General features: G+C 43.3%; 1 protein-coding gene across 1 annotated transcript; it reads right to left on the bottom strand.

The window, feature by feature from the left end:
• Positions 1–4,170: 4,170 nt before the first annotated feature.
• Positions 4,171–18,832, bottom strand: gmpr (guanosine monophosphate reductase). Its single transcript, XM_079523273.1, has 9 exons — positions 18,412–18,832; positions 12,657–12,776; positions 11,615–11,698; positions 10,731–10,904; positions 8,991–9,072; positions 8,312–8,418; positions 7,447–7,489; positions 6,637–6,796; positions 4,171–4,706 (listed from the first exon to the last, which is right to left on the bottom strand). Exons 1-9 carry the CDS (start codon positions 18,496–18,498, stop codon positions 4,523–4,525), a joined length of 1,041 nt encoding a protein of 346 aa, XP_079379399.1. The 5' UTR covers positions 18,499–18,832; the 3' UTR covers positions 4,171–4,522.
• Between the last annotated feature and the right edge of the window lie 4,071 nt (positions 18,833–22,903).

Raw genomic sequence — 22,903 nt, 5'->3', positions numbered from 1 at the left:
TGACCTGCACCTATGGGTGCTTGGACTGACCTGCACCTATGGGTGCTTGGACTGACCTGCACCTATGGGTGCTTGGACTGACCTGCACCTGTGGGTGCTTGGACTGACCTGCACCTACGGGTGCTTGGACTGACATGCACAAGGACACTTTTGACACCTTTGGCTGCGTGGCCTTAAGTGCACACCCGTATCACATCATGCAAACACAACTTAATTTGCATGAAAGGACTGCAATAGAAATAAATTAGCAGCTGGCTTTTTTTTTTTGGGTCTATCCTGATGATAATGGTGTATTAAGTAGGCTAGTTTTACATATGTTTAATTAATAAATAGGTCAAAATCAAAGCCCTCACATATTAATAATCCGGTGACAGCAGTGCCGGCTCCTCAAGAGCCGGAGCAGACGACAACTTTGCCCACCTGGCATCATCGCGCACGGTTTCTTCCCTATAGTGGAGTGGATAAAAGTGCAAGTTCGCTGTGTCAGTAAACGGGTAATAAAACTAAACTGTAGTAGGGCATTCACTTCTAGTCATTTTTACTAGTTGACTAGTTGCCTAGTTTACTAGTCGACTAGTCGACTAGTTGTTAAACCACCTTTTATGTTAAAAAAAAAACGTTTTTTTTTTATTTATTTTTATTTTGGAAATAAATATTTGTTTTCTTATCAACTAGTCGACTAGTCGACTAGTTGTTAAACCACCTTTTATGTTAAAAAAAAAAAAAAAAACGTTTGTTTTTTTTATTTTTTTATTTTGGAAATAAATATTTGTTTTCTTATCAACTAGTCGACTAGTACCAGCAAGGTCGACTAGTGGATTTACTAGTCGACTAGTAAACTAGTCGACTAGTTGCTTAATGCCCTAAACTGTAGCAACATTCACAGAAGTGAAGTAAGAGTCTATAGACACAGATAATTCACTGATGATTTGCATTTATTTATGTTCCTATAGTGTAATCATTGCAGTAAACAATTGGCAATGTTTATTTCACTATATCTTCATTCTATATATTTCACTGTGATTGTTTATTATTGTTTTACATTCATGTTATCCCTGAAGGTCTTTGCTTCGCGACACAGTGAGTGACTCATCGTTGAGGTGGGCTTGATTTCAGGCACAGTGGAATCAATGAATTATAGGATCCAGAATGATTGTTTTGCATGCAGGTAAATGCACCGTAAATCAAGTGTCTATATATGTCCAATGGGCGGAAGACATCGGTCCTACAGTTCTTTTCAATGGATGGAACCATCCGACACATCCAGCAAACATGCACACACACAGATGCACCACAGAAGTTGTTCTCTGGCTTATCCCATTCTGGGCGGGAACCCCTCTTGGTGTTCTAAGCATTATGTTATACTTTAGCTATTGAAAAATAGCAGATCTACAAGCGCCGAGTGCCGCGCTATATGAGCTTGCAGGTCTGCAATTTTTGAAAAATCGTGAAAACATTTTTTAACTCAAATCTTTGCTTCTGAGGTGGTCCCTGGAACAACATATTTTCAGATGAGGGTCGGTGGCCAATTACATACAGTTTTTGGGGTCCTCGACATGAAAAACTTTGAGAACGACTGACATAGAAACATATAGGTTTTTCAGAAAACTGTCAGGATTTAGAAGACATTTGTAGAATCGTCCTCAGGTCTAAATGGGTTATACCAAGGATGGACATATTCTTGCTTGACATATTATGTTGGTGCTTGGCATTATAGGAAGATGAGTTCTGATCTGTTTCAGTCATTTTGGAACATGCTCTTGGCTTGAAATGGAGCAGAGCGTACATTTTCGACAAATGAGACAAGACAACAGAAACATGGCGCGACGGCGAGAACAATAGACCTACAGTTGGGTGCCACCGATATTGTCCCTTATCATTTGACCCATTTAGGCCTGACCTCAATTTTTTTTTAAATCCTTCTAAATCCTCCAGTTTTCTGAAATAAATATTTTCACGATTTTTCAAAAATAGCAGACCTACAAGCTCGTAGCGCGCCACTCGGTGGCGTGCTATGAGCTTGTAGATCTGCTATTTTTCAATAGCTAAATTATAACAATGTTTAAAACACCAAAAGGGGTTCCTGCCCAAAATGGGTTAACTGTCCTTTTGCGCAGATCACGCAAACCTCAGCAAAAAGAAAAGGACAATATCGATGGCCTCCAACTGTACACTTTCGACAAATGAGACAAGACAACAGAAACATGGCGCGACGGCGAGAACAATAGACCTACTACTGGCTTTGAAGCCAAAGCTACTTGAAACAAGCCCGCATGTCAAATTAAGAAAGATTCACTGACTTATTGACGGGGGAAATCATCCTGCATGCTGTTTATTCACAACAATGTTTTCCCCAGAGAAGTTTAAGGCCCATGGAAAGCATCTCTGGGATTTTGCATATTTAATGCGCAGCTTATAATTTATTATTCTATGTAACAGATTTTTTTGTTGTGTGTCCTTTTTATTATCATTGATCTGAGCAGAAATACGTCTTCCCTTTATCCCACTGAGTGTGTTTACATGCATAGTGTGTTTACATGCATGCAGAAAATAACTAAGTACTTTTACTTAAGTACTGTACTTAAGTACAATTTTGAGGTATTTGTACTTTACTTGAGTATTTCCAATTTCCAATATTTTTCTCTCAGAGCCAAAATGTGTACTTTTACTCCTCTACAATTATTTGAAAACTAGTTACTTTGGAGATTTAAATTTTGATTAGAAAACATACATTAACCACTTCAACCCTATACATTTCGGCCATTTGAAAATAGCCGATCTACAAGCTCACAATGCGTCGCAACGCGACGCATTGTGAGCTTGTAGATCGGCTATTTTCAATAGATTTTGTACACATTTTGAACTTGTGAAATGGCACATTCTGCACAATGAGCACTTTTACTTTTAGTACTTTAAGTACATTTTGATGCCGATACTTTTGTACTTTTACTCAAGTACATTTTCAATTCCGTACTTTTACTTGTAACGGAATAGTTCTAAATTGCAGTATTGGTACTTTTACTTAAGTAAAACAATTGAGTACTCTTTCCACCACCGGAACTTACCCAGTTATTGTAAACCGAGAAAAGCTTACATGAGTCAATTCAAAACTCAAATACCACTGATATTACTGATATTACTATATGTGAACACACTCGTCAACCTGCTGTGAGACAAAGCTTTATGCATCGCTCTGATGTCTGTGGGACAGTGGTTTAACCACCGGAGTCCCCCAGGGCTCTATACTAGGCGCCTTCCTTTTTCCCCCCCTCTACTCCAAATGTCTTCGCTGCAACATATATCCGATCTACAATCTCACGACGTGTTGCAACGCGACACGCCGTGAGCTTGTAAATGTTCGCCCCCAGAACATTAAAGGACCACTTCACCACTTTTCAACCTATCTTCATATAATAGGTCCTCACTAATAATCATGATAAAATGGCACGGTTTTTTTCTACTCAGCCTGTGTCTCATAGGAGGGCTGTGGGCAGTTTAGAAACCGTCTTCCAGTGACATCATCATTAGGCAGATTATTTTTTAACAAAAATGTTTAGATTTTCATTATCGTAAGGACGATGGCTTCCATTTTCGCATTGCAACTTTTCAGGACTAGAAAGCCTGCAGTTTTTATTAGCTTGTATTCCCCATCGATGATGTCACTGGAAGACTGTTTCTGAACTGCCCACAGCCCTCCTATGAGACACAGACGAGTAGAAAAAAATTGCGCCATTTTTTCATGATTATTAGTGAGGACCTATTATATGAAGATAGGTTGAAAAGTGGTGAAGTGGTCCTTTAAGGCCTAGAGGCCTATACTTCGTCATACTCTATAACAGAAATAACCAAACAAGCTCACAACATGGTGCCACATTGTGTGGTTGTAGATCTGCTAGTTTAGCAAAACTAGGCGTGTACTGTACTGTACTGTACACGCCCTCCTCCCTGGCCTGTGTATGTCTGTGTCTGTGTGATAGGCTGTGCAACAGTGACACTTGGTGGTGAACAAACGCTACAACGCTTTTTTCGTGCTTGGACAGACAGACAGACAGACAGACAGACCCAGGGACCCAGTCAGGGACCCGGGGACACACATAGCTGTCTATAGGAGTGGTTGCACACCACTCAAAAATGTTTACCAATATTAACAGGCTTAAAGTGATTGAAGTCTTACAATAATTGATATTTATCAGTGACACAACAACATATAACAGCTTTTTGATGGCAGATGTCGTGAGAAAAACGGCTTAATTGGGTCATCATTAGAGAGACAGGTGCATGACATGTGCCATTAAGTGTGTGTGTGCGTGTGCGTGTGCGTGTGCGCGCGTGTGTGTGCGTGCGTGTGCGCAAGCACACGTGCATATGTATGTGTTCCTTTGTCTCCATGTATAATCACACCAGTAGGCTATAAACATTGCACATGTGAGCTGTACTGTTAGTAGTACATAGACATGTATTGTGTCGTGCGACGTGCACGTGCATGTACAGTACAGTGTACACATGGTACAGTAAATGTACACTAGGAGGAGAACATGTGGCTGGACTGCTGCGTGACGCGTATGAAGGTGGTCCGGCGGCTGAGCTCTTTGAGCTTGGCGGCGCCCACGTAGGTACAGGTGGAACGCAGGCCTCCCAGGACGTCCAGGATGGTGTTCTCTACGTCCCCCCTGTAGGGCACCTGCACTGTCCTCCCCTCGGACGCCCTGAGAGAGGCAGAGGAGAGAGAGAGAGAAGATTAGGTGAGGAGATGACTGATTTAACCACTTTTTCAACCTGCCATATGGGTTGGTCATTTAATTATATTTTTTTGCAATTTTCATAATGTTGCTGATGTCTGAGGTGGGTGGGTCTTTCAGTACCTTCATGATGCTCAGTGACATCATAGAATAGGTTTCCCTGCCTACATCCCTACATTTTTCCTACAGGCAGGTGTCCGGGTGAATTTCACCCGTGTTTAGTGATAGTGTGATAGAGGAAAACCCCAATACACCCACAATGGACTTTTTTATTTTTTTCTTCTCTGGACCATTCTCACATGTCTTAGGAATGGGTGGACCAAAGGAGAAGTTCCCAACTTCCTTTCTCTTTTTTTTAGGAATATTTAAAAATAATAATATGCACGTTTTTCACCGATTTTGTGAAAAATATTAAAGAAGAGTACCTCATGTTGCCATGTATTGCTGTAATGCAATATATTTTGATGAGAAATATTTTTTATGGAATATTTTATATTGGGTAAAATTAGGGATGTGCCGATGAGACATTTTGGCCGATGTCGATATCCGATATAATTAATTGCTGTTATGGCCGATTACCGATATTACCGTTCATTCTGTATTAAAAAAAATTATAATTTATTCATTCTGAAAAATACATGTAACAGGGTGTCTGCACTGCAGGCATATAGGCAAGTCAGATTTAACTTTAATACCTTTATATTTAATATTGTGAGCTTGTAGATCTGTTCAAGCTGTTTTTGGGCTTGTTTATCTGTAAAAACAGGCCGATTAATCTCCCATCACTAGGTAAAATATACCCGTGTTTAGTGATGGTGCAACACAAAATATGTTTAGTGTTCTAGGGTTAAGATGACACAAAATACTAGGCAAACGCATGTCAACAAATACAATACAAGCTCTCAACATGTTGAAACATGCACCTATATTTTCTGAGAAGTGATTTGGTATTGATGGAAAGAAGGAGGTGTCCCTGGGGGGCCCCCCCAGTCAACAGGTTTATAAGGTTTAAGAATTTAAGTTGTTAACGACTTGGCATTCCATGTATTATATGCATAACAGGATTGGACATAATATGCAGTGGCATCAACTTTTTAAGCACGTGGGTGGGACGCTTGTGAAGTTAAATATCTCATCAGTCTCTCCTCAGTCCTCACCTGCAGTGTTGATTCCGTCGACTAAAACTAAGACGAAAAATGTTCGTCGACTACCTTTTTTCACAGGCGAAAACTGAATGAAACTAAGCTATGATAGACTAAGACTAATCTAAATTATTGACAATTTTGTTCAACAAATAATAGACTAACTTGTTAGACTAGGAAATGTTAGGAAGGGAAGATCAGTAGTAAGTTCAGTAGTATGTCTCATTGTTTACAACTTGGTCTAGCCAATGCGTCGCGCTGAGACGCGATTGCTAGCTAGCCACAATGGTCGTGCTTGTAGATCGGCTATTTTCAACAAGTGTAAAAAAAGTAATTACGATGGCATTAGTCATTAGTCGACTAAATCAACTGTAGATTTAGTCGACCAAAAACGTATGATATTTAGTCGTCACTAAAACTAGACTAACACTAAAGCATTCCAGGTGACTAGAATGTCCCTGAAACTAAATTAAAACTATTGAAGAGAATATGGGCTATATCTTGCTATATCTTGCTAAGCTATTATCCCTTATCCCTAAACCAATTTGCCATTTATTTACTATTTTAAAAAACATTTTAAAATAGCCGACCTACAAGCTCACAATGTCTCGATGTAGAACGGCTATAGTTGAACTATTTTAAAAGGTTTTTTAAAATAGTAAAAAATGGCAAATTAGTTTAGGGATAAGGGTGGCGCAAGATGGAGCCCTATATGACTAAACTAAAATCAAAATGGTCCTCACACTGGTCCTCACCTGTACTCTGCCACTCCTCCTACGTATTTCTTCATAGCGGTGTCAGAGCTCATCCCATAGAAGAGTTTGAACTTCTTTCCGTCCTTCTCGATGACCTGCCCGGTGCACTGGTCGTGGCCCGCCAGCATGCCTCCCATCATCACAAAGTCAGCTCCCGCTCCTGAGGAGAGAGAGAGAGAGAGAGAGAGAGAGAGAGAGAGAGAGAGAGAGAGAGAGAGAGAGAGAGAGAGAGAGAGAGAGAGAGAGAGAGAGAGAGAGAGAGAGAGAGAGAGAGAGAGAGAGAGAGAGAGAGAGAGAGAGAGAGAGGTGGGGATTGTTACAAAGTTACACATCTCTGTTGAGATGTGTCCATGACTACTGTGTAACCAGTGTTGTTTTCATCGACCAAAACTAAGACGAAAAATGTTCGTCGACTACCTTTTTTCACTGACGAAAACTAAATGGAAACTACATGAAAACTAAGCTATGATGACTAAAACTATAAAGACATAAGTCATTTTACACTTGGTTGCATGCTGAAAATAGCAGATCTACTGTAGATCGGCTATTTTCGCCTATCGGCTATTTTCAGCAAGTGTAAAAGCAGTCATTACGACGGCATCAAGGCCTGCCAAAATACATTTTAGTCGACTAAATCACCTGTAGATTTAGTCGACTAAAATCTTATGATATTTAGTCGACTAAAACTAGATGACACTAAAACATTCCAGGTGACTAAAATGTGACTAAAACTAATTGAAAACTATTGAAGAGACTATGACTAAAACTAAAATCCAAAAACAACACTGTGTGTAACATAACAACACTTACCAAAGGCCTTGGCTACGTCACCTGGACAACTGCAGCCGCCATCCTGAATGGAGGAAAGGTCAAATAAAGGTCAAATAACTCAGACAGAGCTTCTGAGCCTTTGGAGAGAAGTCCTTGGACACCCTCTTCAGGTCAAGAAGTGGTACTACCACGTAGTACCACTAGTACCACTACTACCACATATTCAACAGTGACAAATCCTCCTGATTCAAGTTCAAATAATCTTGCATGGATGGAGGCCTCCATATATCTGTCCGCACAGCAGTCATTCAGGCAACACAAATGTATGTGGGTAGACAAAAATATTAATACTTTTTGTATTAAAACATTAAGTGTGTTAAAGGAGAATTTCGGACTAGAAGGCTTTCTTACCTTTATTTGTAGTTGTTACGTCCCCACCAAAGATGTCCAGGTGTTATTTTGGTTTATTGGCTATATCCCCTACCATAAGCCCTCAATGGGGGTTGGGTTTTTGTGCTAATTCGCTTATTTCCATCGAAATAAGTAGTAAAGTGTGCCGCTTGGGATACTATTTACATTATGAAGAGAGGATATATACAAAAAAAAATGTTTTTTGAGCGATGGAAATAAGCAAATTAGCACAACACCCCAATGCCCCATTCAATTTGATGCAATTCAATGCAATTCAATTCAATTAAATTCATTGAGGGCTTATGGTAGGGGAAATATAGCCAATAACGTGCTTTTGCACAAAATAACACCTGGACCTCTTTGGTGGGGACGTAACAACTACAAATAAAGGTAAGAAGTATGGAATTCTCCTTTAATGTTAAGTCAAACAACAAACCAAATACTTGAAGGTTCTGTCCAAATAAATAAGAATACATAGATATTGGAGACTTACAGAGATGATGTGACCTTTAAGTCCGTGTGCGGAGTCGGCACACTCTATGACAGCACTCAGCTGAGGGTAGCCCACCCCGGTCTTGATGCGTGTCGTACAGACAGACCCTGGAACGCACAGAACACACTCCATAACATTGGTGGTCATCATGGATAAGAAGAATAACCTTACATCCAGTGTTGTTTTCGTCGACTAAAACTAAGACGAAAATTGTTCGTCGACTACCTATTTCCACTGACGAAAACTAAACGGAAACTAAATGAAAACTAAGCTACGATGAAAACTAAGAGTAAATATATTGACAATTTTGTCGACAAATAAAAAATAGACTAAAATGTTAGGAAGGGACTAGTGGACAAGAGATCCAGTATAAGTCATTTTACACTTGGTTGCATGCTGAAAATTTTCAGAAAGTGTCAAATCAGTCATTATGACGGCATCAAGGCCCGCCAAAATACATTTTAGTCGACTAAATCAACTCTAGATTTAGGCGACTCAAATCTTATGATATTTAGTCGACTAAAACCAGACCAACACTAAAACTTTCCAGGTGACTAAAATGAGACTAAAACTAAATGTAAACTATTCAAGGAGAGACTATACGACTAAACTAAAATCAAAATTTGCTGCCAAAAACAACACTGCCCCTTTACTGGGAGAGGATGACAAGCCAACCCACCTGGTCCGATGCCCACTTTGATGATGTCAGCCCCGGAGAGAATGAGTTCCTCTACCATCTCCCCAGTCACAACGTTTCCAGCCTGCCAGGCAGAGAGTAGAGTATCATCACCATCACAATATTTCACTGGACCATTAAGTGTCCTATAAATTGCCAAAGTTCACGGTCCGCTCCTCGGACCGTGAACTTTGGCTGTCCTCAGTGGCGTGCACAGATAGACACTAGGGGGTGCTAGAGCCCCTTGGCACATTGCCCTTTTGGCAATGTGCCCTTTTGAAAAAAAAGAACTTTTATTTTTATTTTTATTTTATTTTGTATTTTGTACAGTATGTGGACCATGGTGACATTGATCAATTCTTAATAAAAAGCTTCTAATATATTATTTAGCCCCCAGTCCTTGAGCACCTGCCCCTCTAAATGTCTGTGCACGCCCCTGGTTGTCCTTATTTAGATTTTGGACTTTAATATGTATTTCTTGTCATTTCTCTGATTTCAGTATGTTCTGTATGTTTTTGCTCATGTGTTCCTGACTGTAATCTCTTTGGTTTTGGTTTTCTGTTACTCTGTTGTTGCCCTGGTTTTGTGTATCTTATTTTGTAGTATTGTTCCTAGTGTTCCTGTCTTCCTAGTTACTGTTAGTTACCTTGTCTAACCTACTTTGTAATTTGTCAGTGTTTCCACCTGTGTCCTTTTAGTCCCCCGGCCCAGAGCCATACCGGCCTATCCTAGTGTTGATTGTATTTTGGTTCCACCTGTGCCCTGTTATCCTGTGTCTATTTAAGGCCTGTGTTTGCATTGTGTTCTTGTTGGTTCGTAGTTCCCTGTTGTGTGAGTTCCTGTATGGTTTCTGTGATGTTTCCTGCCTTCTTTGCCCTGTTTATGGAAGAACCTCAGTTTATTTAATAAATCCTTCTAATTAGAAGGATTTATTAAATAAACTGAGGTTCTTCCAATATTATTTATATTATTCAAGCAATATAAGCTCCTGCCTGCTGTCGCCTGCATTTGGGTCCTCATCCGTACTCACTCTTAACAAATAATCCAACACATAATAACACAATCAGCCGTCATATTCACACTGTTTGAGGCAGCTGTCATCCAGGCTCCACTAATTAATCCATCCATCCATCAGTGTTGTTTTCGTCGACTAAAACTAAGACGAAAAATGTTCGTCGAGTACCTTTTTCCACTGACGAAAACTAAATGGAAACTAAATGAAAACTGAGCTATGATGACTAAGACTAAAATATATCATCAATTTCGTCAAATACAAACTAGACTAAAATGTTAAGGAAGGGACTAGTGGACAAGAGATCCAGTATAAGTGTGCTTTGGGATGTGTGTGTAAATGTATCATCTCTCACCATAACGGTATGCTTTGGGATGTGTGTGTAAATGTATCGTCTCTCACCATGACGGTATGCTTTGGGATGTGTGTTAAATGTATCGTCTCTCACCATGACGGTATGCTTTGGGATGTGTGTTAAATGTATCGTCTCTCACCATAACGGTATGCTTTGGGATGTGTGTTAAATGTATCGTCTCTCACCATGACGGTATGCTTTGGGATGTGTGTTAAATGTATCGTCTCTCACCATGACGGTGTGCTTTGGGATGTGTGTGTAAATGTATCATCTCTCACCATGACGGTATGCTCTGGGAGGTGTGTGTAAATGTATCGTCTGACTCACCATGACTGTATGCTTTGGGATGTGTGTGTAAATGTATCGCCTGACTCACCATGATGGTATGCTTTGGGAACTTCTCCCTGACGGTCTTGACAAACTCCACAAAGTACTCGGAGTAGCCGTTGGCCACGTCCAGACAGATGTACCTGAGGGCAGGGATGGCGTCCAGGATGGCACACAACCTCTCCAGGTCTGCCACGCCGCTGCCGGAGCTCACCGCTATGTTCTGCAAGAAGACACACATATACAGTATATACAGTAGGCTATACCGCTTAATTTAGGAATGAATTCTTATGGTTAAATGTCATTAAATTCATATCTATGAACATAAGCGGCAAACTAAGAGAACAAGACTGTACCAGTGTTTTTGGCAGCAAATTTTGATTTTAGTTTTAGTCATCATTAGTCTCTTGAATAGTTTTAATTTAGTTTTAGTCACATTTTAGTCACCTGGAATGATTTAGTGTTAGTCTAGTTTTAGTCGACTAAATATCATAAGATTTTAGTCGACTAAATCTACAGTTGATTTAGTCGAACAACATGTATTTTGGCGGGCCTTGATGCCGTCGTAATGACTGTTTTTACAAGTGTAAAATGACTTATACTGGATCTCTTGTCCACTAGTCCCTTCCTAACATTTTAGTCTAGTTTTTATTTGTTGACGAAATTGTCAGTATATTTAGTCTTTGTTTTAGTCATCATAGCTTAGTTTTCATGTAGTTTCCATTTAGTTTTCGTCAAACTTCGTCGTCAAAAAGTAGTCGACGAACATTTTTCGTCTTAGTTTTAGTTGACGAAATCAACACTGGACTGTACTGAGATTGCGTTGTGCAATTTCAGCACACGGTCTTATTGCTCTCTTAGTTTGCTGAGTCTAATTCATTAACAACGTTGTCCTACAAAACGTATATAAGTCAAATATTGCACTTCTCTTACCTCTAGGCATTCTGGATGATCGGCAGCAAAGTTCTTCCACTCATCCAAAGAGTAGTGCTTGTGTATGGCTGTGAACAGTGTGTGCTGGAGAGAAGGGGTTGGGGGAGGACATAAGAATTATAAATGCATTTACATTTATTGTCACTGAAACAAATACTTATATACGTATTATTGATCATTCTCAGAAATGTACTACATCCATCCATCCATCTTCAACCGCTTATCCGTAGTCTGGTCGCGGGAGCAACAGCTCCACCAGAGTGTTCCAGACTTCCCTCTCCAGAGCAACATTTGTGACTTTCTCCTGGGGGATCCCGAGACGTTCCAAGGCCAGTGAGTCGTGAGTCCTCCAACTGCGCCTTGGTCTGCCCCGGGGGTCTCCTCCCAGTGGGACGTGCCTCGAGGACCTCCCTAGGGAGACGCCCGAGAGGCATCCTAACCAGATGCCCCGAACCACCTAAGCTGGCTCCTTTCCAGGCGAAGAAGCAGCGACTCTACTCCGAGTCTCTCTCGCGTGCCTGAACTTCTCACCCTATATCTCTAAGGGAGATGCCAGCCACCCGTCGGAGAAAACTCATTTCGGCCGCTTGTATTCGCGACCTTATTCTTTCGGTCATGACCCACACTTCATGACCATAGGTGAGAGTAGGAACACTTCATGACCATAGGTGAGAGTAGGAACACTTCATGACCATAGGTGAGAGTAGGAACACTTCATGACCATAGGCGAGAGTAGGAACACTTCATGACCATAGGTGAGAGTAGGAACACTTCATGACCATAGGCGAGAGTAGGAACACTTCATGACCATAGGTGAGAGTAGGAACACGTCATGACCATAGGTGAGAGTAGGAACACTTCATGACCATAGGTGAGAGTAGGAACACTTCATGACCATAGGTGAGAGTAGGAACACTTCATGACCATAGGTGAGAGTAGGAACGAAGATTGCTCGGGAGTCGGTAGACATGTAGAAATGTACTACAGTATATTGTTATTCGGCACACAGTGTTCTGTGTTCAGTATATTGTATTGGTCTTACTTTGCTGAGGACCTGTGCCATCTCGAAGGTTCCTGTGGTGTCCATGTTAGCAGCGATGATGGGGATGCCCGTGTACGTCTGTTTGGAGTTACGGAATGTGAACGTCCTCTGGAGATCCACCTGTGGGACAGACAGACAGAACACGTTCACTAATACTCAACACTATACAGAAAGGAGTGAGCTGTAAAGTGTGCTGGGCTGCGTTCACACATTCAAGACACCTGTCTTGTGTCTGACACCTGTCTTGTGTCTGAACACAGCTTTGATGGATGTGTTCTGCCCCCCTCCCCCCATCAAACGAAAATGTTTGGTCAAACATTGGAAATGCATTGGAGTGCATTAAACACAGACAAGACCGAAGACAGGTGTCTTGAATGTGTGAACGCAGCCCAGTAAGGGCATATGTCAACCCTGCCCCGCTCCCCAGCTCCGCCCCACCCCCTCCTGGTGCTGCGGCCATCTTGGATCCTAAACACAATGTAAACAATGGGAGCAGGGTGGGGCCGAGAAAGGCCCTGCCTCATAGTTTGTGATTCACTTTTAAGGTTTCACGGTAAGGCGTTTAAAGAATCAGATTGTATATAATCATGTATATTGATTATATACAGTGGGTCAGGGGTAGAGTGGCTGGATGGTAACTGCAAGGTTGCCAGTTCGAACCCGGGCTCCCCCAGAGTTAGTGTCGAAGTGTCCTTGAGCAAGACACTGAACCCCTAATTGCTCCTTATGTGCTGGTTGGTGCCTTGCATGGTTTCCGCTGCCATCGGTGTATGAATGTGTGTGTGAATGGGTGAATGTAATGCACAATCTCTGTAAAGCGCCTTGGAGAAAGGCACTATATAAATGCACCATTTACCATTTATTTACCATTTTATATAACAATAACGTTGTTGTAACTGGAACTATATCTGAAGTGACTGAGGTCTGGTATACGTCTCGTAAACGTGAATCACGTGAGTGACTTCAGTTGTTTCGTTAATAACCACTAAACCACAGCTCACGTTTTTGACTCGCCAGGCAGTCACAGACTTGAATTGGTCTTGTAATCTCATTAGGAAGGCTGCTGTGCTCATCATGGCCAAAGGCTGCTGAAGGAATTATTTCCTATGCAGTTCTGACAGGCGGGTGTATTACAGTAAAGTTGTGTAACTTGTTGTGTGCTGGTGAGATGACAGTAAAATGTAAATATATGGTACTGTAGACACTAGACAGCAGGCGGTTCGTTTTCACCGTACCCATACTCATCAGCGCCTCCAATTATAATTACCCTTGAGCAAGGCACTGAGGGCTCCATTTTCGTCACCGCTAAACCCCTTATCCCTAAACTTCTTAGCCTTTTTTTCCTTCTTTTTTTTTTTCCTATTTTGCAAAACATTTTTGAATAGTTAAAATGGCCAGTCTACAAGTTCACATAGTGTCACTAATACTCAACACTATACAGAAAGGAGTGAGCTGTAAAAGTGTGTGTGTGTGTTTGTGTGTGTGTGGGGGGGGGGGGGGCCTGGGCTGCGCTGCGCTGCGCTGCGCTGCGCTGCGCTGCGCTGCTGGGCTGCGTTCACACATTAAAGACACCTGTCTTGTGTCTGACACCTGTCTTGTGTTTGAACACAGCTTTGATGGATGTGTTCTGCCCCCCTCCCCCCATCAAACGAAAATGTTTGGTCAAACATTGGAAATGCATTGGAGTAGCCATTAAACACAGACAAGACAGAAGACAGGTGTCTTGAATGTGTGAACGCAGCCCAGTAAGGGCATATTATGTCGATCCTGCCCCGCTCCCCAGCTCCGCCCCACCCCCTCCTGGTGCTGCGACCATCTTGGATCCTAAACACAATGTAAACAATGGGAGCAGGGCGGGGCCGAGAAAGGCCCTGCGCCTCGCGTCACCACCAGGCTTTCAAGTGCAGTAGAGTGCAGCACAATGAGTGAATAAGCACATCATCAGAATGTTTATAGTTTGTGATTCACTTTTAAAGTTTACGGTAAGATTGTATGTAATCATTGTATATTGTGTATATAACAATAACGTTGTTGTAACTGGAACTATATCTGAAGTGACTGAGGTCTGGTATACGTCTCGTAAATGTGAATCACGTGAGTGACTTCAGTTATTTCGTTAATAACCACTACACCACAGCTCACGTTTTTGACTCGCCATGCAGGCAGTCACAGACTTGAATTGGTCTTGTAATCTCATTAGGAAGGCTGCTGTGCTCATCATGGCCAAAGGCTGCTGAAGGAATTATTTCCTATGCAGTTCTGACAGGCGGGTGTATTACAGTAAAGTTGTGTAACTTGTTGTGTGCTGGTGAGATGACAGACCGTAAAATGTAAATATATGGTACTGTAGACACTAGACAGCAGGTGGTTCGTTTTCACCGTACCCATACTCATCAGCGCCTCCAATTATAATTACCCTTGAGCAAGGCACTGAGGGCTCCATTTTCGTCACCGCTTTTTTTTTACTATTTTGCAAAACATTTTTGAATAGTTAAAATGGCCAGTCCACAAGCTCACAACGTGTCAATGTAGATGGAACAAGGGAGGGAGGAGTGGTACAGGCCTGTGATTTCATATCTTGGTGCAGACCATCAATAAAGTTTCTGCTCTGTGCAGTATATGCTGATTTAGCAGGACTTCAGCATCAGCAGCTTACAGTAAACCATAGGCCTTGTTTCTGACTTGATGCAAAGTGTTGTATGACTATGAAGTGGGATACATATCTAATCTGTCTGTCTCTATAAACATTGGCACAAATATATGTATTAAAGTTATATTTTATCTCCAATAGATTATTTATTGGTCGTGCAGTAAGGATTAGGAAGCTGAACGATCGAGGAGAGTGAGGGAGGACTTTGGGTTAATGATGGACCTGATGGCCTGGGCCGTGGCTCAGCGGTCCAGACACCTTGGCTGGTGATCCAGTCTGGCAGTGTGCCGCGGGCTCGACTCCCGATCCCGACGGCCTTTACTGCATGTCACTCCCCCATCTCTCTCCCCATTTCCTGTCAGCCTACTGTTTGTCCCTCCATAAAAAATATAAAATAAAGGCGAAAGCCACAAAAAAAAAACATTTAAAATGATGGACCTGATGGTGCCTAACGCGATATTCCTTTTCCTCTAGGGCTAGGTGAACAGTCAGCTGAAGACTTCTGAATAATTCATGAGCAGCGTCATGTTCTGCGCGTAGAAGAGGGTGACGGGGCGCCGCCGCCAAGTGAACCTGAGCCGTATAGGTACCAGTATGTAGGCCTACTGTACTTAATAAAGATGGTCATGTATCTGAAAATCACTTTTGATTCCATGATCTCCTGTGCATGTTCCTCTAGTCTAGTCTAAATGACCTTGCAGATATTAACGGAAAAGCTTGATTCCCGTTTATACTTTGTACTACAATAGTGTGGCTATTTTCAGTATAGCTACATGCAGCTTCCTCCTGATACAGGGGATAATAATTAAGTAACAAAGCCAGCCAGGTTTGTATTTGACTACAGCTCCCCGTGTTAAAGAGTTGGACTGAAAACAGACTCCGGAAGTCATTTAAGTCACAAGTGACTCTAAATAATTAGTTTAGGATGCATGGGTTTAATTGTCAGCTTTTTGAGAACATTTCACATGCATCGAATCTTGTGAGCCAACACTAAGTCTAGGAATAACTGAATTACGGTAAATGTACATTTGAAATGAGATAGAAATGTAGTCAGACTGGACCCATGAATGAATGAATGAATGGAAAGATGGTCCCGTATTACACTGCTTTCCCTGTAGTAGCCTTTGGAGCAGTACGTTGATTAGATGGCCTTAGATTGATTAGACTGTGTGTGCAATAACAATAACTGTGTACATGTAATCATGTGTCATCTGTGTTGTGGTACGTTGAGTGTGTGTTTGTGTTTATCAGACAGAACCTCGCAGTGCACAGAAGGAATGTGCCCTCGGTGATTGTGGACATAGACACAGTCCTATTTTTAAACTGGCGTATTCTGAGACACCTCCTGTTTGTGTCTCATATTGCCCTCCCTCTACCCCCCCAGTCCCCCCCCCCCCCCCCCCCCCCCACACACACACACACACACACAGGGCCACCTTGCCAGTATCATCGTTACCAGTATCATTGTCCTCCGCTGCTATCAGCTCCTGCAATGTCAACACTGAGGTAAGGTAAGAAACTGGGTCAGGAGAAGGATTGAGGACACCTTAAGTAACAAGTCCACACAGAGCCCAAAAATGACTTAATACTTTACCTGTTTATGAACACAATTAAATAACAGATTTGACCATGACCCAACCCAATCATACAGACAGCCCCAAAATGTTTTGGGGGGTGCATGTACGTTGGTTAGACATACTAACAGTCCGACAACACCGTCGCTCCCAACATGTGTGGCAGGTTCAAACTCACCCGTGGCTCCAGACATGAGTGGCAGGTTCAAACTAACCCGTGGCTCCCGGCATGAATGGCAGGTTCAAACTCAACCGTGGCTCCCGACATGAGTGGCAGGTTAAAACTCACCCGTGGCTCCCGACATGAGTGGCAGGTTAAAACTAACCCATGGCTCCCAACATGAGTGGCAGGTTAAAACTAATCCATGGCTCCAGACAGGAGTGGCAGGTTAAGACTAACCTGTGACTCCCAACATGTGTGGCCAGTTAAAACTCACCAGTGGCTTCCTGTGAGGTTATAGGTTAGGGTTTAGTGTTTGGTTTTGGGTATACTTCATAGTAACATCCATCCTGACTTTATATTTGGGCTTAGTGGCCTACTATGGTGTGGTGTGGAGAAAATAGTCGATCTACAAGCTCACGTTGCGTCATGTTGAGATTGTAGACCCGCGGTTTACTATATATTTTTACAAATCTTTGAAGGATTTAGCCTATGATGACATGGCCAAAATAGGGGTGCTGGTTTTAACCAATGTAACTTTGTAGAGTAGACTAGCTGGGCTCCCCCAGAGGTCTATACTAGGCCTCCTGCCTGTCCCTCTACACCAAATAAACATCTTGGCCGAAAGCAGCCGATCTACAAGCTTGCCTTTCAACAAGTTGTGAGCTTAGTTCGCCCCAGCCCAGCATTGTGATGCTAGGTTTCAATTGGTTCATCTGTACAAATGGACCCTTTCGGGTCAGGCTCAGGAGTTTTGTCTCGTCTTGGGCCTCAGAGTCTGAAACATGGTTTCAACAAGCCACAACAATGATAACCTTGTGTATTGTAAGCTTTAACAAGGTCATGCCACAGTTTGTAAGTGCCAGGCTCTTGCCCATTCAGCTACACGGAGCGTGTTTGTGTACAAATATACAGTACAGGCAAAGCATGTACCGCCTGTGGACACATGGGTTCAAAATGGGGAGAAATTACATTGAGCGTGTTCGCTCCATGCAGGGCTGTCCTTGGGAGAAGGAGTTATAGGCCATGCAACTGTGACTAAGGGTGGTTAAGGGACTGTCACTGTCACTTAATCCAGTATACAACGCTGGTCATAGATATGGGTGCATCACACTGGGTTACGCAAGAGTGCCCCCTGACCCGTACAATCCTTCTGTACCCCCCCCCCCACCCCTCCCCCCACATCCATATTACATATAGTCAGCTCTGTCACCCAACGGTAGAGACAAAATGTACCTGTAAACATCCAAATACATAGTTTGCATGTGCCAAAAGTATTCCGTCCAACCAACACTACAGTCAGTGTGTTCACACGTTCAATGTCAACCGGGTGATGATGTAAATAATCCATTACTGATGACAGACACCTACCTCTGAGCGGCTCTTAAGGCTGCTCCGTTTGGGTCTGAAGAGGACATCTTTGAAGTCCAACTTGAGGTCCGAGTCCACCCGTGGCATTTTGGATCTCCGGTGTGGTGGTAGAAACCAGGAGGAGAAGGAGGAGGAGGAGGAAGATGACGATAGTGATGAGGTTGATGAACGGGCAGAAGAAGAAGAGGAGGCTGCTCTCTTGATGAAGGAGGCTGCTGCTGCCGCTGCGGTGGTGGTCGCCGGTCGAAAGCCCCAGCCACCAAACCCGAACCTCCAGGCGGCCAGCGTATTTATAGCGGAGGGGGGCCTAGCCCAGCCCCAGCCCACATGGCTTAATTTGGGCCTGACTGAGTGGGAGCCCACCACTCATTCATCCCCCCCTTCCTTCCCTCTCTTCTCTCTCCCTCCTCCGTGGTCTCTCTCTCTCTCTCTCTTTCTCCTTCAACAGAGTGGCAGCAGCAGCAGGCTGCAGAGTCACTGCCTGTCCCAACAGCTGAGAGAACACACACACACACACGCGCACACACGCGCACACACGCGAGCGTGTGCACGCACGCGCTGAAACACTGCAGTGGGGTCGTGTACTGCAGTGCTGCAGAGCACACCTTCTGTCCAGTTGGGGCATTGCGCTCTATGATACGGAAAGAGGGGAGAGATACAAAAATAGGGAAATAAATAGGGGGAAAATAGGGAGCTATCTCTTGATTGATTGAATACTTTATTAGTCAGAAATGTAAACAGCGCATGGTACAGTACAGTAAGACATTAAAGCTAAAAGGATAACAATGTATTCATCAACATAGCATACAAACATGTATCATCAAACACTATGTATAGGCTACAAAAGAGATGGGGTAAATTACATTTACCTCCCCTTTTGGTTTTTCAGGTAAATTTGGAAAGAAATTACACATTTTGGTGGCAGAGCAGCAGGATGAGAAATCCCATGTTTGTTCTAAATTTGGGTGCATGGGAGCAGATCACACCCCTCTGGTGTTGTGGCTGTGGGTGTCACTCACTTCGGTGAGTAGTTTGACAGGTATGAGAGGTGTTGAGGGCACTGTCTCTTTGATCTTAAATACCAATCACAGTGATATTTACTTAACCCTGTCTTCTACCCTGAGCCATCCCAAACTAGCAAAGTGTGTTGGAATTAGGCGGGCCTAAGGCCGAGAAGTAGTCGTATCGGTTTGTTTTTAATAATAATGAATTGCATTTTTATAGCGCATTTTATAGGACCAGGGGTTTTCAACTGGTGGTCCGTGGACCACTAGTGCTCCGTGAAAGTATTGCATGTGGTCCATGACCATGATGCATTTAACCCATTCTGTACGGGAACCCCTCTTGGTGTTTTAAGCATTATGTTATACTTTAGCTATTGAAAAATAGCAGATCTACAAGCTCATAGCGCAGCACTGAGTGCCGCGCAAAAAACAACCTTGGTTCTGGGGGGTCCCTGGAACAACATGTTTTCAGATGGAGGTCGGCGGCCAATTACATGTCCTTAACATGAAATAGTTTGAGAACCACTGACATAGAAACATAGGGTTTTCATAAAACTGACAGGATTTAGAAGACATTTGTAGAATCGTTCCCAGGTCTAAAGTGGTTAAGTAATGTAGGAAATTGAAGATGTGTTACAGACCACTATTTGATGAGCTGCTAAATGACCTGGTTCCTGATTTTTTTTATTGTTGTCATTTGATCTGTTTCATTTCTTGTTATGTGGGTGCACATCCATACTTGTTTGATGTTTTTGTTGTATTTTATATGCATAACTGTTTCTAGATTTTATTGTGTTAAAGCACTTTGGTCAATCTCGATTGTTTTAAATGTGCTATATAAATGCAGCTTGATTTGATTTGATTTTAGTGATGTATGACGACACGTCAATGTTGTAATTTACTGGGAAGTCGGATGTCAAGAAGCTTCCACTGAAAAATGGAGTTAGAATTTCAGGGGAAAGTGTAGGATTGACTGGTCAGTTTGAGTCACCATTATTAGGAAATGTGCCGAATCAATCGCATGTGTCTGCTTGCTCATGTACATACAGTAAGTTGCAATCAGTGGTGGAAAAAGTACTCAATTGTTTTACTTAAGTAAAAGTACCAATACTGCAATTTAGAAGTACTTCGGTACAAGTAAAAGTACGGAATTGTACTTGAGTAAAAGTACAAAAGTATCGGCATCAAAATTTACTTAAAGTACTAAAAGTAAAAGTACTCATTGTGCAGAATGTGCCATTTCACAGGTTCAAAACGTGTACAAAATCTATTGAAAATAGCAGATCTACAAGCTCACAATGCGTCACGTTGCAACGCATTGTGAGCTTGTAGATCTGCTATTTTCAAATGTATAGGTTTAAAGTGGTTAATGTATGTTTTCTAATCAAATTAAAATCGCCAAAGTAACTAGTAACTAAAATGTATACTCAAATTAACAAATTAAATGAAGCCCTCAATATTTCATTTCAAGCTTTTCCCCTCACACCACCACGCCTATATCACCCCACCCAACACAACAGTGGTCCCCATGTTGATTCTTAGTCAGGGTGGTGGTCCCCAGGTTGATTCTTAGTCAGGGTGGTGGTCCCCAGGTTGATTCTTAGTCAGGGTGGTGGTCCCCAGGTTGATTCTTAGTCAGGGTGGTGGTCCCCAGGTTAGGTTGATTCTTAGTCAGGGTGGTGGTCCCCAGGTTGATTCTTAGTCAGGGTGGTGGTCCCCAGGTTAGGTTGATTCTTAGTCAGGGTGGTGGTCCCCAGGTTGATTCTTAGTCAGGGTGGTGGTCCCCAGGTTGATTCTTAGTCAGTGTGGTGGTCCCCAGGTTGATTCTTAGTCAGGGTGGTGGTCCCCAGGTTGATTCTTAGTCAGTGTGGTGGTCCCCAGGTTGATTCTTAGTCAGGGTGGTGGTCCCCAGGTTGATTCTTAGTCAGGGTGGTGGTCCCCAGGTTGATTCTTAGTCAGGGTGGTGGTCCCCAGGTTGATTCTTAGTCAGGGTGGTGGTCCCCATGTTGATTCTTAGTCAGGGTGGTGGTCCCCAGGTTGATTCTTAGTCAGGGTGGTGGTCCCCAGGTTAGGTTGATTCTTAGTCAGGGTGGTGGTCCCCAGGTTGATTCTTAGTCAGGGTGGTGGTCCCCAGGTTAGGTTGATTCTTAGTCAGGGTGGTGGTCCCCAGGTTGATTCTTAGTCAGGGTGGTGGTCCCCAGGTTGATTCTTAGTCAGTGTGGTGGTCCCCAGGTTGATTCTTAGTCAGGGTGGTGGTCCCCAGGTTGATTCTTAGTCAGTGTGGTGGTCCCCAGGTTGATTCTTAGTCAGGGTGGTGGTCCCCAGGTTGATTCTTAGTCAGGGTGGTGGTCCCCAGGTTGATTCTTAGTCAGGGTGGTGGTCCCCAGGTTGATTCTTAGTCAGGGTGGTGGTCCCCAGGTTGATTCTTAGTCAGTGTGGTGGTCCCCAGGTTGATTCTTAGTCAGGGTGGTGGTCCCCAGGTTGATTCTTAGTCAGTGTGGTGGTCCCCAGTTTGATTCTTAGTCAGGGTGGTGGTCCCCAGGTTGATTCTTAGTCAGGGTGGTGGTCCCCAGGTTTATTCTTAGTCATGGCGGTGGCCCCCAGGTTGATCCTTAGTTAGGGTGGTGGTCCCCAGGTTGATTCTTAGTCAGTGTGGTGGTCCCCAGGTTGATTCTTAGTCAGTGTGGTGGTCCCCAGGTTGATTCTTAGTCAGGGTGGTGGTCCCCAGGTTGATTCTTAGTCAGGGTGGTGGTCCCCAGGTTGATTCTTAGTCATGGCGGTGGCCCCCAGGTTGATTCTTAGTCAGGGTGGTGGTCCCCAGGTTGATTCTTAGTCAGGGTGGTGGTCCCCAGGTTGATTCTTAGTCAGGGTGGTGGTCCCCAGGTTGATTCTTAGTCAGGGTGGTGGTCCCCAGGTTGATTCTTAGTCATGGCGGTGGCCCCCAGGTTGATTCTTAGTCAGGGTGGTGGTCCCCAGGTTGATTCTTAGTCAATTTGGTGGTCCACAGGTTGATTCTTAATTTGGTGGTCCACAGGTTCATTCTTAGTCAGGGTGGTGGTCCCCAGGTTGATTCTTAGTCAGTGTGGTGGTCCCCAGGTTGATTCTTAGTCAGGGTGGTGGTCCCCAGGTTGATTCTTAGTCAGGGTGGTGGTCCCCAGGTTGATTCTTAGTCATGGCGGTGGCCCCCAGGTTGATTCTTAGTCAGGGTGGTGGTCCCCAGGTTGATTCTTAGTCAGGGTGGTGGTCCCCAGGTTGATTCTTAGTCAGGGTGGTGGTCCCCAGGTTGATTCTTAGTCATGGCGGTGGCCCCCAGGTTGATTCTTAGTCAGGGTGGTGGTCCCCATGTTGATTCTTAGTCAGGGTGGTGGTCCCCAGGTTGATTCTTAGTCAGGGTGGTGGTCCCCAGGTTAGGTTGATTCTTAGTCAGGGTGGTGGTCCCCAGGTTGATTCTTAGTCAGGGTGGTGGTCCCCAGGTTAGGTTGATTCTT

Source organism: Electrona antarctica, assembly GCF_951216825.1.
Source record: "Electrona antarctica genome assembly, chromosome: 15".
Lineage (NCBI taxonomy): Eukaryota > Metazoa > Chordata > Actinopteri > Myctophiformes > Myctophidae > Electrona > Electrona antarctica.
The sequence above is the reverse complement of the archived record's forward strand: the minus strand, read 5'-3'. Positions and strand labels throughout refer to the sequence as shown.

Excerpts from the sequence above, each read along its gene's own strand:
- gmpr (XM_079523273.1), bottom strand. The coding sequence starts at position 18,498 with ATGCCACGGGTGGACTCGGACCTCAAGTTGGACTTCAAAGATGTCCTC. Across the intron at positions 8,419-8,990 it reads CAAAGTGGGCATCGGACCAG|GGTCTGTCTGTACGACACGC; the intron begins GTGGGTTGGCTT and ends TGTGCGTTCCAG. Across the intron at positions 4,707-6,636 it reads GGAGGAGTGGCAGAGTACAG|GGCGTCCGAGGGGAGGACAG; the intron begins GTGAGGACCAGT and ends TGCCTCTCTCAG.